The sequence below is a fragment of the Eublepharis macularius genome, chromosome 2 (assembly GCF_028583425.1).
Source record: "Eublepharis macularius isolate TG4126 chromosome 2, MPM_Emac_v1.0, whole genome shotgun sequence".
NCBI classification, from domain to species: Eukaryota; Metazoa; Chordata; class Lepidosauria; order Squamata; family Eublepharidae; genus Eublepharis; species Eublepharis macularius.
In genome coordinates this window covers 165,163,453-165,188,410 of record NC_072791.1, presented here as the reverse complement: position 1 = coordinate 165,188,410, position 24,958 = coordinate 165,163,453, and the positions used below count along the sequence as shown (strand labels likewise).

Sequence of the window (24,958 nt, the reverse complement as noted above, 5' to 3'; positions counted from 1 at the left end):
AGGAGCTACTTTCTTTCCCCTACTTAATTCTGTATCATAGCAGAGAAAAGATACATGTTCATGCCTGTTATTTTGGCTTGATTTTCAGACACACAAGAACTGTACCATTCCATCTCATATCTGAGTAAATTGTAATCCATTTCTACCCAGAAAAATCATCCGTGGCTATCTTGGAAGATGTAGGGAGGAGCATTTGCCAGCATCCTATTAAGCATATGATTCATTTTCTTGTGCTGAAAGTCTAACGAGGGGTGAAATGCCATTTTCTCTAGAGCGAATACTCTTGTTTACCTCAGCTTGATTTTGGACGAGTTAGGATGAATTATTCCTGATCTTCAGTGAAACAAATGTATGCCATTCAGTAAAATTCTCCAGGATTCATGTCTAGGGGTATGCATAATGGAACAAACGATACAGAAATCACTGGTTCAGTCTGTTAAAGCAGCTTTCAGAATGGCAGAACAAAATCAAGAAATGAGACTGTAACAATCCCCTCCACCCAAAAGTTAGTTTTGTTTTGATTCTTAGCCATGCAGCAGCAATACAGTCAGGCAGGCCAGCCAGCCAGGGTGGGCAGTAGCCCACAGCATCTTGTTTTCCGTAGCAGCAAATCTGCATGCAACCATCCCAAGGCAAGAGACTAAGCTATCCTTACCGTTAATCCTATTGGCAGAAAGGGGGATGTGTGTGGTATGCATTTTTCCCGGGCAGTCTCCCTGCCAATCAGGTCATCAAAAGGAGAAGAGCACTGATCTCCCCCCCCCACCCATAGGCTTCAGAAACACCCATTCAATTTAATTTAACTCTAGTGGTGGGGAAGGGGGAAGGTGCATCTTCCCCCCACCCCCGCAACCCTGGCAACGGCATTGTCTCCCTGCCATTTGGGATTCAGGAGAATCCCACTCACTCCTTCCCATCCATTGGCTTCAGAAACGTCCATTCAATATAACTCCATTGGAAGCAGTGGGGGAGGGGAGATGTGCATCTTTTGAGGAGGTGCCCCTCACTGTGAGAATGCAACTACAAAATGCAGGGAAACATGGCATTAACAAGCAACAAGAGGACTCAAAGGTAATTTATTGCCACTATCACAAAGCAGGATTTTAAAAAATGTTGTTGTGTTTGTTGGCAATGGAGCACTCTCCTCTTTAGGCGCTGGTGCACCATTGTGCGCGCCCTTTGGGATCTGTTGTTGTGTGTGTGTTTTGTGCTAGAGGAGAAACTTATTGGATCAATGAGTTTTTGGACAGAAGGGACAAATGTGTAGCTTTTGCTTGATTAAGTATGAATAAAGCCTCATTTCTGTTCTCCCCCCTTGAATATTGTTCGGGTGCACAGCCCCAACATTTGCCTTGACTCTTTTCCCATTCGCAAGCATTCTTCAAGGTCCATGACTGAACCCCATTGTTGTCATGTGTGTGCTCATACTCGATGGGCCAATGATTTGGAGGGAGATCTTCATGCCATTAAGTGCAAATCAGTTGCCTCAGAGCCTCGTTTCCCCAACCCCCTTGAAAAAAACAGTGTACGTCTGTGCGTGCGTGGCCAATTCCGCCTAGCTTGCTTGCTCAACAGGTCGAAACTCATGAAAATGAAAAAAAAAGGATCATATTCAAGCTGGCACCATCTCACCCAGAACAAACTAATAACGGCACAGAATTAGTCCAGAGCCTCTGGAACCAAAACTGAAACAGAATTTTTCTCGGTGCATACCCCTCTTCATTTCTATACATTAGCTGCAGTCCAGTCTTTGATTCACAGGAGCATCTGGTGTTTTTTTTGTTTTGAGTGTTCTCAACTCATGCAGCAGTCAGGGTATATTTGGAACAGCCAAGATTGATTCCTGAAGGGAAAATAAAAACAAAGAAAAATACCCAGGTTTCAAAAAGACCTGCATACAGTGTAAAGTCTTTACTGCAGAGAAGGTGTGAAAAGATTACAAAACCAAGATGAAAAGTTCTTTAAAAGAAAAGGGAATGTATGTGGAGAGTGACAGGAAGATTGCAAAAAAAGATTAGAACATTTTTCAAGTACAAAAGAACCAGAGGTCAATGAAGGGCTTTCAGACATGACAAAGGTAATTTAGTAGCTGAGAAGAAACTGGGGGTGGGGTGGGGCGAGTTCCTCAGTTTGTTGTTTCTCAATGGAGGCATAGTATCAGGAACTTTTCCTTCTACAAAGAAGGATACAAAAATAACATATATAATGGTTGAGTAATTGTTGGTTGTCATAGGTGGCTACCAGAGATACGTACCAATACTATAATTTGGAGTTGGAAGTGTGATTCTTCTTTTTTTAAAATTCACAATTTCTGAGTATTCAGAATTATACAAAAGTCAATTCGAAACAGCCATTTTCCACTAACAACAAGGCAGATCACTTTATTAAAGGTTTCCTCAGTCTCTTGATCATTTTCTAGCATCTGGGTGAGCCCCAAAGAACTGAGCCAAAGAGGCGAGGAGTGCAGAGTGGCAGATTTTGAGTGGGGACTGATTACCCTCTTCCTTCTATCCTTAGTGCACATTAAGTATATGCAAAAGGATGTATAGCACTCCTCCCTGGGTCAGGAAAATAGTGGTGGGGAAACTTAAGCTCCCTCTTCTGGCATGCTGTGGTCCCCAGCTGGAAAGCACAAAACTCACAGATCACATCTGTTGACCCAACCTGGAGATGGACATAGGAAAAAATGTACCATTAAACCCAGTAGTGGGTGCAGGTGGTGTTCCTGCAGCATTCCTCATGTGCCAACTTCCTATACTTTGCCCACACATTTCATGCTACTGGCACATAGACGCTCTCTCCCCTCAAAACCACCATGTCTGCTGCAGCAGAAAACAGAAAACAAATGTCATACCTACACATACACATACATTAACTTTCTCTCTTAATCTACCATCTAATCTATGAATCTATTAATCCTAAATCTTATTTTAAATAATAGGTAAAAATGTCCAGTAGGGGTAGAGTTAACTGGACAATGATAGATTAATTGGCTCCAGTGTAATATTATACAAAATGCAAATCCAGACTATCAGAATTAATAACCACATAAAGGAAAAGGAGAGTAAAGGACACATACAAAAAATAACAAACTGGCCCATTGTAATTTTTTTTGTCACAGAAAGTCATATCCTATGTGTAATCAGAGAGAGTGTATCCTATTTGATGATAGTTCAGGGGTGGTGTAGCAAATGATTCTCCCTGCCTACATTTTGAGGTTAGCCTGAGAGAGTAACTGGCTCGAAGTTACCCACTAAGTTATAGCTAAGTATGAATTTGAGCCCAGGTCTCCCCAGTCCTAACTCAGCATATTAACTAGTACTCCAGACATGCTCTTACTAATTATTAATTAACCCTCTTTAATGTTTCAGTGTATAAAAAAGCAAAAACCTCACTGATGTTTTGTTTTCAATCTCCAGTGTGGAATATTGAATGATGATAGCCCCAATGAAAACTTGACAGAAAGAATCCTCCAGGATGCCCAGCGCTTATTCCTGATGAATGATGTGGTGCAGCCTGTCTCTGTGGATCCATATGTCACTCAGGACAACATCCGTTTTTCTAAGCTCGTGGTTGACATTGTTCAGGGCAAGGATGTTCTTTACCATGTGATGTACATCGGGACAGGTATGTGTCTTTTACACCTGGCAACCTTCTATCGTTCAGTTGTGGGTTTATTAAACAATGCTTGAGATTCATGCTAAGTGTTTTACAGAATAAGAGCTTACCTACTATTAACAATAGAGTGAAAGTGAATGTCATTTTGAAAGTGTAGAATATTGTTGAAATTGGGTAAAGAAACAAAAGCAAACAATCACAACAAAGGCCTTCTACTCTTAGCAGAGTTATACTCTTCTAAATCCATTTACTTCAATTAATTCACAAGTCTGCAACTCTGCTTAGGATTGCCGTCCAAAACATATCATTTCCACTAACTCACTTGATTTTGTTTTGCCTCAAACAGAAGGTAGAGAACTTGCAAGCAAAACAGTGTGTCTTTCTTGCAGAGCGTGCCTAGGTGTTTGGATAATACATATTACAGGTCTGGATTCATAACCCCCAAGTAGCCAATTCTTTTTTCATTACTTCTGTGCTTCACGATAGCTTTTGAGGTTCTTTGATTTCTAAGCTATCCCTTTTTTCATTTATTCAGTTTCTCAATTAATGAGTGCCTCATCTAAGGAGGCTTAGTGATAGACATCAAAGAGTGAGCATAGTTAGCCCAAGAGTGTTAATCGTACCACCCAAACTAAGATTCTTATGGGAACACATGCAAGAGGCAGCTACTGTGAAGGACCAGTTCTTCCTATGAGAATTCAGCTTAAGGAAGAATGGTAGGTATGCAGAAGTAAATGATATCCCTATGGAAACTGGATGGCTGTCTAACCTTCTGGTAGATCATTTAGCTTCTTTCTACTTCACTGTGCCTTATTGGTGAAGTGGGAATATTTCCTGCCAGGGTAAGCATCTGTTTGCAACAGTATTCATAAACACATATAGACTTTCATCAAGAGAGCTAAACAGGTTTTAACATTGGGATAAGAATATTTCAGGTGAAGGCAAAGACTGGAAACACTCTGCAAGGTACTGCATTACCAGATTTAGATGCATTTCCTATGTTACTCATTTAGATAAAATTACCCTTTTGGGTTTGCTCATACTCCAAATTAGCTTCCAGTCACACATTGAAACTTCAGTTCCATATTTTATGAGCTCATAGATCTTTAAAGTAATTCTGTGTAGTCACAACTGTCATCAAGGGATGGTATGGTTGGGCATTTACCATAGTCTACAACCTGAAAAGAGCCCACTATTGGTAGTGGGAGAGAGCCAGTTACTGTGTGAGGTAGGTTAGACTGAGAGAATGTGACTGGCCCCAAGGTAACCCAATGAGCTTCCATGGGGATTTGAACCCAGGCCTCGCAGATCCTAGTCGAACACTCTAACCACTACTAATGGACAGAAGCTGAGGAAACAGAACTATGATCTGCTGCCTCAAAAGCCCTTCCCACTGATAAACTGAAAACTCCTTCCCATTATCCCAAATTTCATCTCCCTCTGCAGGGACCATAGCATGACTTTCTTCATGCTCCTTGTAGCCTTCTTTCCAATAGGAAATGGGTTTTTCTGACGTGATTACTTCAGATGTTGCAGGAATCTCGGGCAGTTTTTACAAATGGTGGCTTTTACATACATGAAAGAAGTTAAATATTTTATTAATATCTGAGCCCCTGCAATTTTTAAAATAATAATTTCATTATATCTTGAGAATGAGTTGATTTTACAGTAAAATATATGGCCTTTCTAAGTGTTAGTATAATTGATCCCATGAATGGGAAGTAGCCTCCTTACTCAGAAATTATAATCGACCAAATTGAGTCTTAATTTTTCTACCTTTTACCACCATATATTTGAATGTGATAATGTTTCCAGTAACATAAAATCACACAGACATCAAAGTTAGAGTTAATAACCTAAATGATTACAGGAGTCTCAAAATGCAGAGATTAATGTCAAAACTATAGCGCAGCAACTCCCAAGTGAGTTGATTTTACATCAGAAATGTTACCTGTTTTATTTATGAAGTCATTATCCTAACCATACTTGTACTTGTTCAAAAGAACTCTGGGAATTGAACTTGTGGCTACTAGTTACTTGGTAAATAGCCACAGCCCACGTCATTCAAAGACATGCAAAAAGGACATGCTACTTGTTAGCAGATTCACTGGTTACACCCTGTCCTATGTTGCAGTGTTTTTACAATATGATTTGAACATCTAGATGTGCAAAGAAGAAGGGATTACACCTGAAGATTTGCTATGCTTCTTTTGCACATATTTTTGTGTGTAGAAAAAAGAATGAGGGCATATACAATGTACTTAACTTTTACTCTCTCTGCTGGATGATAAACTGAAGCAACATCTTGGAAATTTACTTGCCTCTTGCCTCTTGTCTTGCTAGAGCATGGCACCATTTTGAAGGCGCTTTCCACAACTAATAAGAGCCTGCGGAGCTGTTATTTAGAAGAAATGCAGATTCTTCCCACCAGCCAAAAGGAGCCAATCCAGAGCCTCCAAATCCTGCACAGTGACAGATCACTGTTTGTGGGTTTGAATAATGGAGTGCTAAAAATTCCTCTGGAGAGGTGTTCAATGTACAGAACAGAAGGGTAAGCAAATTTATGGCTGTGATATATTCCATGCCAACTCAAAAGAAAAAGCACTGGGGGAACATATTGTAGTCTGATTCATTTTAGAATACCTTCCTTCATCATTCTTAGAGAGGCAGAAGACACTGACGTGCACAGATATCCTATGGAAACAAAGGGAACAATTTGAAGGCAGTTGTTTTCCATACGTACTCATTAATCCTGTGTAGAGAGTAATCCCATGTTAAACAAGGAACATTTTTTGATATTTTTTTCTGTTTCTTGTTAGTGGCCCATCTGAATTAATTTTTTGCATACAGTTCTGACCAAAAATGTTTGGTTCTGATGCTCTCAAAATCATTACATCCTCTTTGCTAATTGGAATCAAAACCTGGCTGTCTTTAGTGAGTGCTCCACCCCAAACAGAGTTGAAGGAGTTGATATTTTGATGCTGTTTTCATAGTCCGTGAAACTGATTTGACTTAACACAAACAACCTCCTCTCTGACCGTGAGGCAACAGAGCCCTGTTACATCATGGGTTAACAAGCCAAATGAAGAACTCAGTTCTGCAAGCTCATTGCACCAGGACAGAAATGTTCTCTTCATTCAACCAGAGTGGCACCTACTGATACATATCTGTGATGGGAGGAGGGAGAAATGAGTACTAAGGAGACAGTTCTGGCAAGTTACCAGAAGCCAGCCTTCCTGTTGGTCAATGCCAGTGAGAAACCTATAGCTGGCCTATGGTCCTAGCTTCTGAGTGCTTCAGTGCCTCAAGTGCTTTGGTGCCTCATGTGTATTGGTGACTTGGTGCCTTCTGCTACTCTTACGTGCTTCGGTTGCAGTGCTTTGGCATTTGCACGCTTCAGTGTCTGGCTGCTACTCAACCATCTGTACGCGGGAGCTAAAGTTCCACCTCAGCTCCAAGTAGTTAATGTAGCATCTAGCTAAGATAGCTTTATTATTTTCTTAAGCTTCAGAACTGCCCTGTATTGGATTGATTGTAATGAATTATTAGTTAAACACTTAATAAAGAATTTATTTTCTTAAAGAGTGGTTAATTCCTTGTGAGTATCCCAACCTGGGAAAGGGGTGTCTGGTGGCTTTGCCGGGGTTTATTAGGAGATAAGGAGTTCCTCTGGCTTCCAAACACAGGGAGTCAGTGGAGCGACAACCAATGAGCTTCCCTTCCTCACACTTTGCAGAGCGCAGGCCCTGTCGGAAGAGCAAGGAAACGTGATGGGGGGGGGCGGGCTTGTACATTATAATGACATTTACCATAATGTTTGTAAACAAATAAAAGAGGAACCTGAATAGCAGTCAGGAGGTGGGGAAGTGACAGGATTTGCTGTGGCTTTATTTATAAGAAATTTGTTTCTGGGTTTCTCTTATTTATTTATTATATGCTCCACTTTTCTCCCCATTGGAGATCCAAAGTGTCTTACATTATCCTTCCCTCCTCCATTTTATTCTCACGACAACAACAACCCTGTGAAGTAGGCTAAGCTAAGAATCTTAGCAACCCAAGGTCACCCAGCAAACTTCCTTGGCAGAAAGGGGATTCCAACCTGGGTGTCCCCAATGCAAGTCCAACGCTGTAACTACTACGGTACTCTGGGGCCCCACCCTGTGGAACACCTCTGAGCTCTTTGTGCAGGATGATCTAAAAAAGAATGAACAAAGCCTGAGTCTAGAATGTTTAGAAGTTCACTCAGTGAAGACTCGTATTACTCACTTAGCTGAATGGTCACTTGAATTCCACTTTTGGTTTTGCTGGCCATATTCAGTACAATGCATTATGAGTTACAAAGAAAATTAGAAATAGTGCCTGAAGTGTGTGTGTGTATTTTAAAAGAGGAGAACCAACATAATGCCTCTTTAATTGAACAAGCTCAACACAGCCCAGGCAAACACAATGGAGGTTTTTGTACTTGTAGTAGACCCGGTTTGAACTAAGAGCCAAAACACACGTTAAGAAATACCTAGGTTCAGCACGTGTTCTCTTACCTCAAGGTTTGCCGGGATCTGTAGGCGTCCTGGAAGCTTAACGTTTAGCATTTACAGAGCAGCAGGGAGGGAAATACAGGCGCCTGTATTTCCCTTCCCCTTCCTGCTGCTCTGTAAATGCTAAACTTGTTCTCTTACCTCAAAGTTTGCTTGGATCTGTAGACATCCTGGAAGCTTAAAGTTTAGCATTTACAGAGCAGCAGGAAGGGGAAGGGAAATACCGGCGCCTGTATTTCCCTCCCTGCTGCTCTGTAAATGCTAAACTTTAAGCTTCCAGGACGCCTACAGATCCCGGCAAACCTTGAGGTAAGAGAACACGTGCTGAACCTAGGTATTTCTTAACGTGTGTTTTGGCTCTAACACTGTGCCTCTCAGCTTATTGTCCTATTGCTTTTAACCTGGAATTTCTTCATTGATGCTATCCAGAGTTAGTTTTGTATTGTTTGAAAGTAGTCTGTATCTGGGAGGCAGGAGCTATTTGCACTGTCTGCTCTCAGCTTAAAAAAATCCACCTTCTACAAAGGATGGCTAAAATATTAATTGAAAGGCAAGTGATTGTTGCCTCTGTTCCCATTTCTGAATATATTGTGGTGTCTAGTTAAGATCACAGTGATACACTGAGATGAACACATATGCCTAGTGTGTATGTGTGGTATGATGCACAAGTTTGTGTTGAGCGTGAGCATTACATGTGTATGTATGTATAAAGCACTGCTTGAAAAGCAGCCTCTTGGCTTGTTTGTATTTCTGTAAGGGCAGAAGAAGAATTGTGATCTGGTATTCCATTGGGAACTTACAGCTGTCCAGCCATATTGCACGTGGCTTTCCATCTTCTAGCTATGTATACAGCCTTTCCTAGTATTGTTCCTTTATGGGCAGATATAGCATGTACATGACTGTGACAACACTGTATGAACTACCTGGCAGTGCGCTCCCTATCTTGGCTGCCAGTACCTCCTTTATCCCGAGTCCTTCAGGGTCAGCACAGCCATACCAGTTGGTGTATCTAGGATTTTTAAAAATTGCTTTTTGAAGCCAATTGCTCATTCTTGGCAGAGGTGACACCTGGAAAAGTGCCACGTTTATATTGTCAGCTCAAAGATGGAAGGGGGGAAACAATGTTTTGTTTCCAATTTTCATTCCTGACTGCAGTCCTTGCCATACAAGAGGCCTGAGGACAAAAGGTTTGTATGTCTTCGATGACCTTGCCTTGGAGAACTTGCAAAACGTTGACAGGCTTTGAATTTTCATCACGCTTCTGGAGATGAGTGTGGTGTTATGTTTTTCTAGCAAGTCAAAGTGTTTGTTGGGCAGGATGTGTTAACGGTTTTACAATACGTCTGGACATTTAAACCTTGCATTTGTCAGCCTGCAGAGTTGAATTTCCTTTGTTTCTCTTTTTAACTTTCAGTCGTAGATAAGTATGTTTGAATCTTATACAAGTTTGTCTCACCATTTACATCTCAAATGCCCCCTGATTTGTCAGAGGCTGCATGGGGCGGGGGGGTAATATCTCTTCTTGTTTTGCTAAAATATAAGATTTCTTTGACTTTCTAAATACTGGTATCAGACTGTAATTGTGTTTGAAATACACTGGATATTTTATAGAAGTGTTTTCTTGTATCATATTTAACAATATTAAAATGCTGCTTGGAATTTGGGGATTATATGCAGAACTATCATATCGCCTAGGGATTCGTAGCCAAGTATGAGTCCAGTGCAGTCTGAAAGCATTTGAATCCACATCCTTGCGGAACCTCTGCAGCTCTGAGTCTGGTCAGAGAGGTGAGAAACCTCACGGGAGTTCTGTTTTTGCTTGCTTTAGTTCCATAATGAAATGATGGTGGGATGTAAATGCAATAAATAGAGAACTTAAAAGTGTTCTGCAATCTTTTCTCTTCAGTCTGGTAGTCGCTTTTCTAGTGAGTTAGAGTTACTGTTTTTCTGTAGATAGTTTCAGGTGCATAGCTGTGTTTGTCAGGGCCAGTAGCACCTTAAAGACCAACTAGAGTTGGAAGTCAAATGGCCATGAAACCTACCAGTTTGAATTTCTGAAAGATGAGAGAAGATAATGGTGAATGGAGGGAAAGATGGAAGGGGAACAGGTAGTTAACCAGGAAGTAATTTTATTGACCTACCCAAAATACAGAATATAAAGAGGGGCAGCAGGACAGTAATACAAGAGAATAAGACCGAACTATTCAGTGGCAACAATACAACAGTAATTTATATCTGGCAATCCAATTAAAACCATTTAGCTTGCACAATCCTAGTGTTTAGCTCTATTACTTTAAGCTAAATACCCAGTTAAAGTTACTTTTAGTCCAAATGGTGTTCTTCCAACATGGCTTAGTGAGAAAAAAATCTACTCAAAGAGAGGGGGTAGGTGACAGGCTGCCCCAAAAGGGACCAAAAGGTGCAGTGGGATTAATGAGAATAGATTTTTGGAGTAAAAAGGGAAGGAATCACTTGCCAGGTAAGGATGTTATGGGGAAGGAAGGACTGGCTGGCAATTAGGCAGGCAGCTGCAAACAGAAAAGGGATAATCTAAGGTGTTAGTGGGTAGGAAGATATGAAGGGTGAATTCCAGGAAGGGAAGCAGAATAGAAGAAATAGAAAAGCATACTTTACCCATCTTAATGACAAGGGTCCTGTGATTTCAGCATCCAGTCATGGTGGAAGAAGAGGAATCTTGTGATTTCAGCTCTGGATTAAAATTCAGGAGCAGAGCCTACTATGAAAACAGGCCATGAGATACCCCTTTGTATCTCAGATCCCTTGTGGGATACTTGTGTACAGATGGCTAAGTTCCCTCCAGGGTCAGGTAGAAAGAACACCAATGTTTTGTAGTTTTTGAAAGGGTGAATATGTCAGTAGAAGAGCTTTCCTGCTGGGCCAAATGTTTGATTGATGGTTTTAACAGGGTTAGGTGCATTTGTCAGATAAGTTTATAAACCTGCCAACATTAGGTTATACATCATCCTAAATCTGAGGTATCCTGGGGAATCACAGGAGAAAAGGGTCTTGATAGCAGAGGTCCAGAGTTGATGCAAACAAGCCTCCTCCTCCTCCTCCTCCTCCTCCTCCTCTTGCTCTTGCTGTTGCTGTTGCTGTTTTGCTGTATGTGAGGCTCTTTCCTCACAAATGCTCTTGTCTGGCCAGCCAGCTGCCAAAGGCAGGTGTCCTCAGGTCTCAGATGGGTAAGGAAGGGGATTGCACCACCTTGTTTCTTCTCTTGTCCTGGGACCAACAGCACACTCCAGCTGCCTTGTCCCTTGCCTTCCTCCCCAGCCCTCACAGGAACCTGCTTTTAAAAAAGCCCTCTCCCACCTCCCTGGATCTCCACTACACCCACCCTCCCTGAGTAGCCCTTCTCTCAGCCTATCCAGCGAGAGGGTTGAGTAGACTCTGCAGTTCCCTGGCCCCTCCCTCCCATCTCAGCCTAGGGCAGGGCATCTACTCACCACAGCACTCTGCCTGGCTCAGCCCTGTTGCTTCAGAAGTTTCCCCAGGGGCTCCTTTGGCAGCCTACTGCATCTGACAAAGAGAGCTGTGGCTCTCAAAAGCTTATGCTACAATAAAGTTGGTTAGTCTTAAAGGTGCTATTGGACTCTTTGCTACTTGGCAGCTTGGGGCCTGTACTTGCCCCACCCTGGCTTCCAAAGCAGTCCTGTGGGTTTGGCTGAGGTTGCTGCAAGAGGCAGGTGAGTCAGCTACAAGGCTGGGGGTTGTTGCCCAGGGTTGGGCATGGGAGTTGGCATCTGCTGTTCCAAAGGAGAAGGTGACCTGAGGCTCTGTGGAGGTGCCTGCAACTGAAGTGATGACAGAAGAGCCAGTGCAGGGCCTGGGGAAGATGCCTGCTGTTGCAATGTTGGTGGGGTGATGGAAAGGAGGACAGCATTGCCTAATGATGACTCTCTGCTTTGGTATCAAGGATGGAGTCCCTCTGAGGCTCTAGCATCATAAGGCTCTAAGCTTTCAGAGCAGAGTTTCAAAAAATAAGGGTAGCAAGAGGAAGGGACATGAGGGCAACACTGCTTGCTATGTGTAACTTCCTAGCTTTGTAGAACAGATTATCATGGTGGGAATAGGAGCAGTGTTTTTAATGACTGTCTAATTTCTCTCCAAAACACAGTCTAGGAAAAAGTTAAGGATATCGTATCGTGTTGGTGGAAACTGTATCTGCTTAGAACCAGTCCAAAATATCTTTCCAGATACAAAGCTGGTAACATCATATTAACATAATAAAGTTACTGTATGCTGAGTCAGACCATCAGTTTATCAGGTCAGGGTCTATATTGTGTATTCTGACCATCAGTGGTGCTCCAGGGACTCTAGTAGTGGTCTTTCTTATCACCCAATCCTTTTAAGTGGAGACTCTGGGAAGACTGAATCTGGGGCTTCTTTTATGCAATGAAGGCACTCTCCTATTGAACCATAACCTCACCCTGAATTCCTGTATCCACCTTGCATAAGTGCCCCTGCTTTTTGCTATATCTGCATTTTTTCCAGCCCCTGCATGACCCAGATGTGCTATGACAGAGGTCTTAATGAACTCTAGTAGGAATGATTTGGTTCTGGCTACACCTGTGCAAGACCCAGTAGCCAGTGTGAGATGCTCAGGGCTGCCAGAGACCATCCTTATTAATGCGATGGTAAAGCACTGCATCTATGGATCGTTTAAGTGTGTCGTGGAGCAATCCTAAGCAGAGTTACTGCAGTCTAAACCCATTGAAATCAATCTACTTAGACTAGCTGCTTAGGATTGCGCTGTAAGTGAATTATCAATAGCAAATGAGGGAGAATTGTATATTGCTTCACCAATTGTGATGCTTATCATGCCACTTTTGTTGAAATACTGTGACTGTCTGTTTGTTATGTTAATGCCTCTTGCTGATTAAATATACTCATAGAATGTCCTTAAACCCAGTTTGATCCAGCTAGTGTGATCAGTAAAATAACACCACACTGGGTTTATTTACAAGCTTATCCTATGGTTTTGCATAGCAGGAATGTATTTTGTTAAAACTTAAAAACTGCTGGTTGTGCAGAATTCTTTAAGGGAAACAAAAGGAATGCCATTTTTCTAGATAGATTACATTAAAAAAACTGCCTCGTAAGGATATTTTATTCAAATTCTGGCCCTTGAAACATCCCACCTCCCCTGGACAACGTAAAGTCCACAGGTTTTCCATCTACCTCTGTATTGATATCAACACACAATTTGTATCACAAAAGATGTTTTAATCTCATCCATAGCTTTCTGTGTGGCATTTCTCCTGGGCAGTAATTTATAGCATATTGTTGTTGAGTAGACATGGGCACAAATCGAAATACAAAACAAATTTCGTGATGAATCAGGCCGATACGTGTATCATGAAAACGCATTTCGTGGGGCCATATTTTTCATGAAATCCACAACTTTGGGGGCCAATTCGTTTGATTCGTAAATGCTTTGTGATGCTAGACAGGCTTGCACTGATCCATTGGTTCCCTAGGCAACATAGGCCCGGAATATCTGCAGACTTTTTGTTGCCATAGAAACCCCAATCTTAGCCCACATAACTTTGATAGGCAGCTCTCCCTGCCAACCTGACAGCTGAACAATGTGGGTCTGCGCAAGTTTACCTGGGAACTGTAGTCAGAGACTCCTTCCCGTCTCTCTTTCCCTTCTTCTTTTTTATGAACAGGATGGTGGAGTAGTGGCAGCCTTAGCAGCTCCTTCTGCCGCTGCTCGCTAGCTTCAGGAACCCTCCTCTGACTCTACCTCCCATCCACCTGCTGCTCTGACATACCCTCCCATCCCCGCCCCCAAGCTCCCCGGAGCGTATCCTGAGCGGATCTGCTTTGCTCTGCTTTTCCTTCAAGAACTTGAAGGTGGGGGGAGGGCACGCCAGAGCAGCAGGAGGGTGGGAGGACGGGAAGGAAAAGTCAGCAAAGAGAACCCGAAGAGAGAAAAATCTAAGCAGATCTGTTCTACTTGACTTTTCTTCCAGCAGCGGCCGAAAGCAGGAGGACAGGAGGGAAAAGTCAGCAAAGAGAGCCTGAAGAGAGCTACTGGGAGGGTGGCTGGAGGAGAGCCTGCTGAAGTCTTTCTGCGAGTTTGACATCTCTTAGTATGAAGGGAGCCATTGTAGGGCCCTGGGATCTGACAAAGCACAAACCTAACAAACCGTTTCACGAAACGGGATAATTTTGTGAAAGTTCATGTTTTGTGGAATGTGACGAACCGTGCAACTCAGGGTTTGTTTTTTCCCCGTTTCGTGCCCATCTCTATTGTTGAGTCTACAATACATGCCAGTAAACTAGTTGCAGTAGCAGGGTAGGATATAACCTGCCTCCATGCTAATTTTTTTGTCTCTGTGATCTTTTTTAAAATGGCTTTTGCAGAAAATCTTTTGCACTTTTTCTAATAATTTAAATGGAGGGCTTTAACACAGCAGAAGACTTTATCCTTAAGGTAGGAATGCCGCAGCCCTGTTTATTTTCTTTGGCTCTTTCCCTACTATATCAGGGTAGCAGTATATCCTTTACACCCTGAAGGCTGATTGTGATTATTCAGTTTGTTTGGGATCCTCTCAGTGTTTTATTTTTTAAAAACGTAGCAGGCAAGGAAGAAAAATTGATCATGAGCTGTGACTACATGTAGGTGTTTCACTTTCTCAACCAAAGTTATGTTCTGGGATACACTGGAAGAAGAGCCAGAGCATGGGGTTAGGGAATTGGTTAACTTTACTGGGGCCCATGTGGGTCTAATTCAAACTTTTAAGCCCATTACCACAATATTGTCAGTTCATGTAATTTCAGAAATTTTACAAACATCTTACTTTCCACAACACAACAAATTCTAAGTATGGGCTGCGATTGTTTGTGGGTGAGAAGGCTGTGTGTTATGTACCGTCAAGTCACCTCCGACTTATGGCGACCCTATGAATGAAAGACTTCCAAATGTCCTATCATTAACAGACTTGCTCAGATCCTGCAAACTGGAGGACATGGCTTCTTTTATTGAGTCAAGCCATCTCGTTTAGGTCTTTCTCTTTTCCTTTTGCCTTCCATTTTTCCTAGCATTATTGACTTTTCCAGAGAGCCTTGTCTTCTTATGATGTGATCAAAGTACAATAACCTCAGTTTTGTCATTTTAGCTTCTAGGAAGAATTCAGGCTTGATTTTTCAGTACACATTTTCATGGATAAAGACAGTAGCTATGCCAGCAGTTGATTTCTTGATATGGATTGTGACTCCATCCTTATCCTTAATCTAGAACCCACTGATTGGTCTTTTTGGCCCACTCTGGAGACAAAGTGTGTGTGTGTGGGGTGTCACATGGCAACCATGGATCTGAAGGTTAGCTAAAGGGCCGCTAAGAACAGTTGCAATTATTTTCTCCAAATATACATAACTACTTTGAGCTATTCCTCTTACTGCAGCATCTGCAGGCAATTTAATGTCCTGAGTTTCAAGAATACTGCTTAGTCAGTGTCAATCTGCAGTAGGATGAAAATAATTTCACATTGCCCACTAGGCACAAAGCTATAGTAATGACTTATACCCTCTGGTGATCATGTCTGGACTTCAGCCAGTTACCTAAAGAGATCAGTATTCCTAATCTGAGTTTACATCAATTACATCACAATTGCAGCAAATTTTCAAACAAATGCTTACCCTAAAACTATCTCAAATATGTTAGCAAATAAAATAAAAAATAAATAAGATAAAAAATTCCCTGAAATGGCTCAATTTTGCCAATTTCATTTTTTAAAAAAATAATTTTTATTGGATGAGGCAATATACAATAATTGATTAATACATTAAATTTATCCAAATTAACCCTTCTACTTAGATATATACCCCACCCTCTCCCCTCCCCCTTTTCTTTGTTGACTTCCAACAACACTCGAACCCCCCGTTTATTCATAGCTATTATTATTACACTATATTGCTATCATTTTTACCATTGTGAAGATCTTGATATGTTTTTCTTTCGTTAAAGTCTTTTTATATAAAATTTAAAATCCCTCCAGAGACCACAATTGTCCTTTAACATCTTATTTCTTTTCCAAATATTTCTTAAGTTTCTTCCAATCCTCCAAAAAAGTGTCTGGATCTTTCTCATTCAAATTTCTAGTTATTTTATCCATTTCGGCCATGTACAACAGCTTCTTTGTCCATTCTTCCACATTCGGTATTTCTTCATTTTTCCAATATTGAGCATATAGAATTCTTGCTGCTACTAACATATAATATAACAATGTCTTATCCTTTCTATTCACCTCTTCTAAATGCAAAGATAATAATAACATTTCAGGATTTTTAGCAACATTATATTGTAATATCAAAGACATTTCAGCACATATTTTAGACCAGAAGTCTCTAGCCTTTTGGCAAGTCCACCACATATGAAACAAAGAACCTTCATGCTCCTTACATTTCCAACATTTGTTTGATAACTGTTTGTTAGCTATGGCTAGTTTTTTCGGTGTTAAATACCATCTATACAACATTTTATATCCATTATCTTTAATGCTAATACAAGTTGATATTTTTAGGGTATTTTTCCATAATTGTTCCCGTGCTTCCATGGTTATTTCTTTATTACAATTTATAGCCTACTTTACCACTTGAACCTTTACTGTTTCATCTTCTGTAAACCACTTCAATAACAACTTATACATTTTAGATATTGCTTTATTATTATCTCCCAATAATAACTCTTCCAAGTCCGAATTTTTAATTCTAAAGCCTATCTTCCTTTTATCTGAGTCAAATAAGTCTTTAATTTGCCTGTATTGTAACCAACCATATTTGAATGGCAAATCCTCATTTCGTCTAAGCTTCAACTCATCCTTTTCTAGTATTGTTAGTTCTTTGAGGGTAAGCCATTCCTTTCCCTGGTATTCCAAATTTGGGTTGATTACTTCAGCTGGTATAATCCAAAGTGGTTTCTTTTCTTCTATGAGTTTCTTGTATTTAAGCCAAGTTAGCAATAAATTTCTTCTTAGGTAATGGTGCTGAAACATTGCATCCATTTTATATTTTTCATACCACATATATGCATGCCATCCAAATAATTTATTATATCCTTCCAATGTTAATAACTTATGATTGGTCAAGGACACCCATTCTTTTATCCACACCAAACATATCGCTTCATGATAAAGTCTTAGGTCAGGTAACTGCATTCCTCCTCTTTCCTTTGCATCACATAAGACTTTCATTTTTACTCTTGGCTTCTTCCCTGCCCAAACAAACTCAGATATTTTCCTCTGCCATTTTTCAAATTGTTTTTTATCTTTCACAATTGGTATTGTTTGCATTAAAAACATCGTTCTGGGCAATACATTCATTTTAATTGTAGCAATACGACCTAACCACAACAGATTTAGTTTATTCCATTTTATCATATCTCTTTCAATTTGAGTCCAGAGCTTTTCATAATTATTCTTAAATAAATCTATATTCTTAGCAGTGAGCTCTATCCCCAAATATTTGGTTTTACGTACCACTTCGCAGTTTGTTAATTCACTTAATTCTTGCTGCTTTTTCTTGGTCATATTTTTTGTTATTATTTTTGACTTCTTTTTGTTTATATAAAAGCCCGCCAAATCTCCAAACTCTTTTATTTTATCCAACAATCTTGGCAGGGTTTGTACAGGATCTTCCACTATAAACATCACATCATCTGCAAAAGCTCTCAATTTGTAGGAAGATCCTTTTATTTTTATTCCTTTTACACTGTCATCTTCTCTAATCCTTCTCAATAATACCTCTAAGACCATCACAAACAAAAGGGGCGATAGTGGACATCCTTGTCTGGTTCCTTTCCTTATTTTGAAGTTTTCTGTCAGGTCATCATTAACACTAATTGTTGCTCTTTGTAGTTTATAAATTGTTTTCACAGCTTCTATAAATTCATTTCCTAAATCCATCTTCTCCATAGTCGCAAACATAAAATTCCAGTTCAGATTGTCAAAGGCCTTCTCTGCGTCCGCAGAGAAAAGGCCAACTTCCTTGTCTGGGCGTTTGTCGTAATATTCAATGGCATTTATCACAATTCTCAGATTGTCTTTTAATTGTCTATTTGGCAGGAATCCAGCCTGATCTTCTTCTATGAACTCCAGTAGCCATATTTTAAGTCTATCTGCTAGTATTCTTGCCATTATTTTATAATCGTTGTTTATGAGCGATATAGGTCTATAATTTTTAACGTCTGTCAGGTCTTGATTGTCTTTTGGGATCAGAGCGATACTTGCTTCATTCCACTTATCTGGGAGGCCTTTTCCTTGAAACATATCATTCATTATATTTTTTAAAATCGGTACTAGGTCCTCTTTCATTACTTTATAAAATTTAGCTGTGATCCCATCCGGTCCTGGTGCTTTCCCAATCTTAGCCGCTTCAATTGCTTGTTTGACTTCTTCTTCTGTTATTGGAGCGTTCAGTCCTTGTTTCATCTCTTCTGGTATCCTTGGTAGATGGGCATTCATCAAATACCCATCTATATCTTGTTGATTCACTGTTTTCTTTTGAAATAGCTTTGCATAATATTTAAAAAATGCACGCTTGATTGAATGATGCTCATTCAATTCCTTACCATCCTCTATTATTTTATTAATTATTTTCTTTTCCTTCTTTTTTTTCAATTGCCAGGCTAGATACTTTCCTGGTTTATTTGCTCCTTCAAAAGTCTTCTGCTTTAATGTCTTTAGTTTCCATTCTAGCTCTTTATTACTAATAGCTGTTATTTGATCTTGTAGTATTTTAATTTCCTGCATAATCGACTTTTTCCCTGGTCTTTTCCTTAATTGTTGTTCTTTTTTGTGAATTTTTTCTTCTATTTCTTGCCATTTCTCCTGTTTTCTTTTCTTGTCTTTACTACTGAGTAGTGTTAAATTGCCTCTTATTACAGCTTTATATGCATCCCATACCATCTGTGTCGACACTTCATTATTGTTATTTGTCAAAAAAAATTGCTTAGTTTCTTCTTTCAAATACTTCAAATTTTCCTGATTTTGTAATAAATCCTCATTTAATCTCCATTTAAATTTTCTCCGCCCCATTGTCCATTTCCATAACATTGGATTATGGTCTGCACTCACCCTTGGTAAAATTTCCACTTTTTTAGTCAATAAAGTCAAGTCCTTAGTCACCCAAATCATATCAATACGTGAAAATGATAAATGTCTTGTGGAGTAGTATGTAAATTCTGAACTTTTTGGATTTTCTTTTCTCCATACGTCTTCCAATTGTTCTTGCTGAACTAAGTCAAAAAAAGTCTTTGGTAACTTCCCTGATTTTTTGACAGTTGTTTTGGATTTTTTATCTAGTTGCAAATCCACTACACCATTGAAATCTCCAACCAATATCATCTAGTCAAATACATCCTGATCTAATTTGTTCAATAAATCTTTAAAGAATTGGTCTTTTGCTCCATTTGGCGCATAGAGGGCTATTACCAACATTTTTTTTTGCATTTACTTCTACAGCCACATATCTTCCCTCTTGATCCTGAAAAATTAATTTTGATTCTGTGGTCTCATTTATGTAAATCACTACTCCTTTCTTTTTTTGTTTGGACGATGATACATATTCTTTCCCCAATTGTTTATTTTTTAAATATTTTATATCTTTATCTTTGATATGTGTCTCTTGTAGGCATATTATATTGCAGTTCTGCTTTTTTAGCCAATGAAAAACTGTTTTTCTCTTTTGGGGTGAGTTTAATAAAAGAGGGCGGTAGAATCAAGATCATGAAAGAAGTGCCAAAACGGATTCTCCAAGAGAGAAAAAAATATAGGGAATTAACCCAGAAACTAAGATATAAAGATATTAGATATAGATGGGAAATCCCAGAAGGACTAAGCTTTTACTACAAAGCCCTGAGAATTGTTATTAAATCAAAGGAGCAGATGGAAAAGTTTGTACAGGAACATGCAGAGGACTTTCCTGAATTATCAAAAATCTAACAATATGGAGTACAAATTAATATCGTGGAATGTAAATGGGCCAATTTCAATCTTTAGCAGTTCACAGGGTTCGCCTTCTTTTTCTCCTTCACATATCTTAATAGCAAACTTGTCAGGTTGTATATACGCAATGTTAGGTAATGTACACTGGGATCTCACAAACTTTGTTCCAAAGTGGGAAGTTTACTTAGTATTAAAAATGTTTAACCAACTATAAAACATTTCTGCTTCGAATATTAAAAAGCAACTTTTTTACAGCTATACAGGAATTCCACTGTACACAAAATCCAGGGCCATTTCTACCAGAATATCATAATCATAAATGGTTCAAAAGAAAATTATGAGAATCCTATAAACAATATAGGAAAATTGAGTTAGGCAACCTGTCTCTGTGAGTCATTTTCTTGTTTTGGATGTATTAGAAGAAGGGGAAGTTGCAATTTTTAAAGGTATAGAAACACAAAGCAATATCCTCTAACCAAGTACATAGGACTTTTGTTGCTTAACTTGACTAGAAGCTGTAAGATTTCTTTGATTATTTTGACTGCAAGCCGTAAAGTACAAGATCGCAGTTTGAGGAAGAAGTTCTAAAAATGGATGCTAGCCAGCATTCTGTCACTGCTGTGATTTTGCATATACTGCTGTGTTATTGGTGCTTTATTGCAAATGTTATTGCCAAGTTCTGTGCATGAACTAATGTGGTTCCTATGCAGTATTGTCAGAGTCCTTGTATTGTTCACTGTTTTTCTGTACAACATTTTTTGTGTTTTGTATTACACTCTGCTCTTATGTACATGTACAATAATTGATCATTACTTTATAAATATTTATAACCTCTGGTGCTTAGCACTATTTTTTTCTTCTCTACTCAGAGGTTTCTCTTTTTTTGTTTTTGTTTCTGTAATCAAGTACAGCCATAAATTCAGGCAACTGATGCTCTGAAAACAACCAGCTGAGATAGATCAACAGATACAACACAATCATTAAATAAATGGCAGAAATCCTAAAATTTCTATAGTAACTGTTCGGAAGGTTCAGCATAGGCCATAGGAATAAAGAAATTGAGAAGAAAATTCTAGAAATGCTGTTTACCCTTTCTGTCATTTTTGCTCCCACACTGAGAGCTTCCAATTAAGGTTCAAGCGTTTCTCTGGACTCCATCTAAATTAATTACATTATTAATTCAGATTGAGTCCAGAGAAATGCTTGAACCTTGATCCCTTGGCTCAATCATCAGCCAAAAGGGAGACTGCAACCAAGAAATCAGAAGAAGATTGAGACTTGGAAGAGCAGCTGTGAGGGAACTAGATAAAAATGCCTATTTAGGGACCAAGATCAAGATAATTCACACTATGGTATTCCCAATTACTGTGTATGGATGTGACAGTTGGACAGTGAAGAAAGCTGACAGGAAAACATTGATGCATTTGAAATGTGGTGCTGGAGGAGCGTTCTGCGCATACCATACCAAAAAGACCAATAAGTGGGTTCTAGATCAAATCAAGCCTGAATTCTCTGTAGAAGCTAAAAGGACAAAACTGAGACTATCGTACTTTGATCACATCATGAGAAGACAAGATTCTCTGGAAAATTCAATGAGGCTAGGAAAAGTTGAAGGCAGTCGGAAAAGAGGAAGACCTAAAACAAGGTGGCTTGACTCAATAAAAGAAGCCACGGTCCTCCAGTTTGCAAGATCTGAGTAAGTCTGTTAATGATAGGATGTTTTGGAGATTTTTCATTCATAGGTCAGAGTCAACTTGACAGCACGCAACAGAAAACTCCTTCTGTTAGACAATCCTTGTTGAGAGAAATCTCACTTTCTCTCCTGTGGTCAACACCCCTGTTCTCTGCTCCACTCTCTAGGATTCCTGTTTACATAAAATGCTGTCTTAAGGTTTAAGCCTGGCATGATTCAGAATAGGAACGCAAACAAACAGGAAAGTCTTCCTCCCAAAGACACGGTTTAGCCGGTTGGACTTATTTACGGACCGCCGGCATATGGGCTTATTTAAGCCTTGTTACAGATGTACTGATCTTGCCTCATATTGGCCTTTTGTATTACATTCATTTTGTATTTTGTATTGCATTCCCATTGCATCCACATTGAATTGTATTATTGTATGGATTTTTGGGATTAACAACGGAAGTTTTCATATCGGTGCCCCTTGGTGTTCTTCCTTGAGCCTGGTGGCTCTCTGTTTTCTGCATGGTTCAGAATAGGGTCATGCTTTAATATTTAGGCTGACCTAAGCCCAACTCAACAATCCATTTCTGTCTATTTCATTAGAGCTTTTACTACAGCTCAGTTTTTGTTTGGATGACTGCCCTTGTAGCTGGTCCCCTTGTATTTCTGTTTTTATTAGAGGTCGGTTTTGCTTGGCAAGACAGTGGGAGGATTTTTATAGCGTTTATGGAGCAGTGCTTATTCATATATTTTTAATAACTCTTTTTACTGATGTAAACATAAATCCAGATTTAATCTGAATTTCCTCAGGGTTGCATTTATCTTCATATTCAAGCACAAGTAGTGTTTATTTTATTTTGCTCTTTTTAGAAAATAAATTGCTCAGTAAAGAACTCATTGTCTCTATGAAATGATGGAAAGTTGTGTCAGGGAATACGGAATGGGATAATTTTCTGTGTATATTGTTTGAGGCCATAAACAGAGATGCTGCCATCAGTTATGAAGGCACAGAAGATGTTAGGACTATAGAAAAAAGGGACCAACCCATTAAAAGAAGTCAGTATCATTGGTTTGGAAGGGGAAATGAACCAAAACTGCCTGTAGAAGCCAAGTGTTTCTTTGTTGTTATTTTCCAATAACTTAGATGGGGTTTGGTCCTACAGTGGCATGCTTAATATAATACGTTGCCATGATGGGTTAATTTATATATTCAAAATAATATGGAGAAGACAACTGCAATTTCAGTACATTCATACACAAACATGCACATATATATATATATATATATATATATATATATATATATATATATATATATATATATATGAACAAGCACAATGCAATTTGTTGTCCTGGAAGGTTTTAAAATGCAATGGAAAAGTTATTCAATACCCAATTAACTTACCAGAATTTTTCAGTGTGTTTACATCTATTAAAATTTTCCTTTTTATAGAAGCAAACTATTCTAAGTTAAATTCTTTCATTTTATTTAACACATTATTATGCTGAATATTTGGAACAAGGAAAAGAAGTGCAAATTATGCATAATTAACCATCATGACTGAAGGTCAGATATATCAAGATTTTTCAAGGACTTGCATGTTTCTTGTGCTTCAGAGCAACAATGCTAGAATTAAAATATACCAGAAGAATTTGCAGGTTTGGTTTTTGGGAGGACAGCAATACCTTCTAGCCATTCAGTTTCTCTTTCGCATACCTTTCCCATACACATATACATCATTTGTACGTAATATAGCTATGCAGACTTTATTCTCGTACTTTATTGTCTGGCCGTGAAAGCCTTCGACAATATATTTAGTCTCATACACAGAGTGTTTATACGTCATACTAACAACATGTTGGCCAACATTTTTGTAGCACTGTACTTCTGCATCGTTTTCCACAAAGATTATACCCATGTGTACATTCCTGTGTCTTGTGTACAGTCATTTAAATCAAGTGATGGCACAGCTCTTACATCAAACTGCTAAAGTTGTTTCAAAGGCTAGGGCTAGCTTTACACATAAAGGGAAACCATGGTTTATGTTAACTGTGGCATGTGAAACGAAGGTTTGGATCACTGATGATAATTTAGTCCTTTTTGTATTGACCAGTGCTGGTTTCAGCACATTTGCCCTTCCTTACTATTGTCTGAGTTAACTGTGAGGGCCAGAGATTCCCACCCTCTTTCTCAGAAAGTTGTGTGACCTTTCACATTAACCCTTTCCTCACACCAAACCTGAGGAATCCAACTTGCACTGCTGATTCAACTGACTCTGTCCCACTTGACAAAACCAGGTATCTAATAGACCTCCCACGCACATACTGGAGTTTTACTCCACAATTGGTAATCTTATTCCACCCAAACGTTATCTCTGCTCTTTACCAGAATAGACTCTTGCACCAATTATTGTATAACTGAGCTTCCCCATCCACCATTCCTGGTGTTTTTCATATTACAGAACTGGTTCTTTTCCTCCCCTCATACATCACCCACCAGCTACATACCTGGAGCTTTCTTACAAGCAAAGCCCCACAAGTGACCCAGAAAGCACCAAGTCCAAGTGTAAATACAGTTCTTGTCTGAATAACTTTGTTACAGGAGCACAAGCAAAGCTTCCTTTAGTGCCACTACATTCTCCCTCTGAGGTGGAGGAAATCTTGGGTGATTCCCACCATCCAATCAGGGAGGCAGGAACTAACTTTCTTCCTCTTCCTGTCTAGCCTGTGGGACCACCCTCTCTTCAGTTCTGTTCCTGCCTCCAGGGAGAGCAGTTTTTCAGCGGACCAGTTCTGCTGCCTTTTCTCTCTCTATCTCAGTCCCTCATGGACCTGTGTGCTTTCCAACACAGCCATCAACTACTGGGGTACATGACAAGGTTTGTTCTACCCACAAGCAGATGCCCTGACATTGCAGTGGCCATTAGGCCTCCTCTATGTATTACTACCCTTACCAGTAACAGACCATGCCTTTCCACCCTCCAACAGATGGTGATATTTCCACCTCTCATCCTACTGACCTCTCCGGTCAAGTTACAGCAGGGACCGATTTGGCTCTCTCATTTAGACTTACTGTGCTTAACCAGGAACACCTTCCTAAGATGGGAATATTCCTGAGAGGTGGCTAACACTCTCCTAGCATTTAGAAAACA

At 39.6% G+C, this 24,958-nt stretch overlaps 1 protein-coding gene across 1 annotated transcript in view; it reads left to right on the top strand.

The window, feature by feature from the left end:
- Positions 1–24,958, top strand: part of SEMA5B (semaphorin 5B) — a 377,961-nt gene that overhangs the window by 261,140 nt on the left and 91,863 nt on the right. Inside the window, exons 10-11 of the mRNA XM_054972564.1 lie at positions 3,420–3,627; positions 5,962–6,169. Of these exons, the coding sequence (XP_054828539.1) occupies positions 3,420–3,627; positions 5,962–6,169 (416 nt within the window). The remainder of the gene's footprint in view (positions 1–3,419; positions 3,628–5,961; positions 6,170–24,958) is intronic.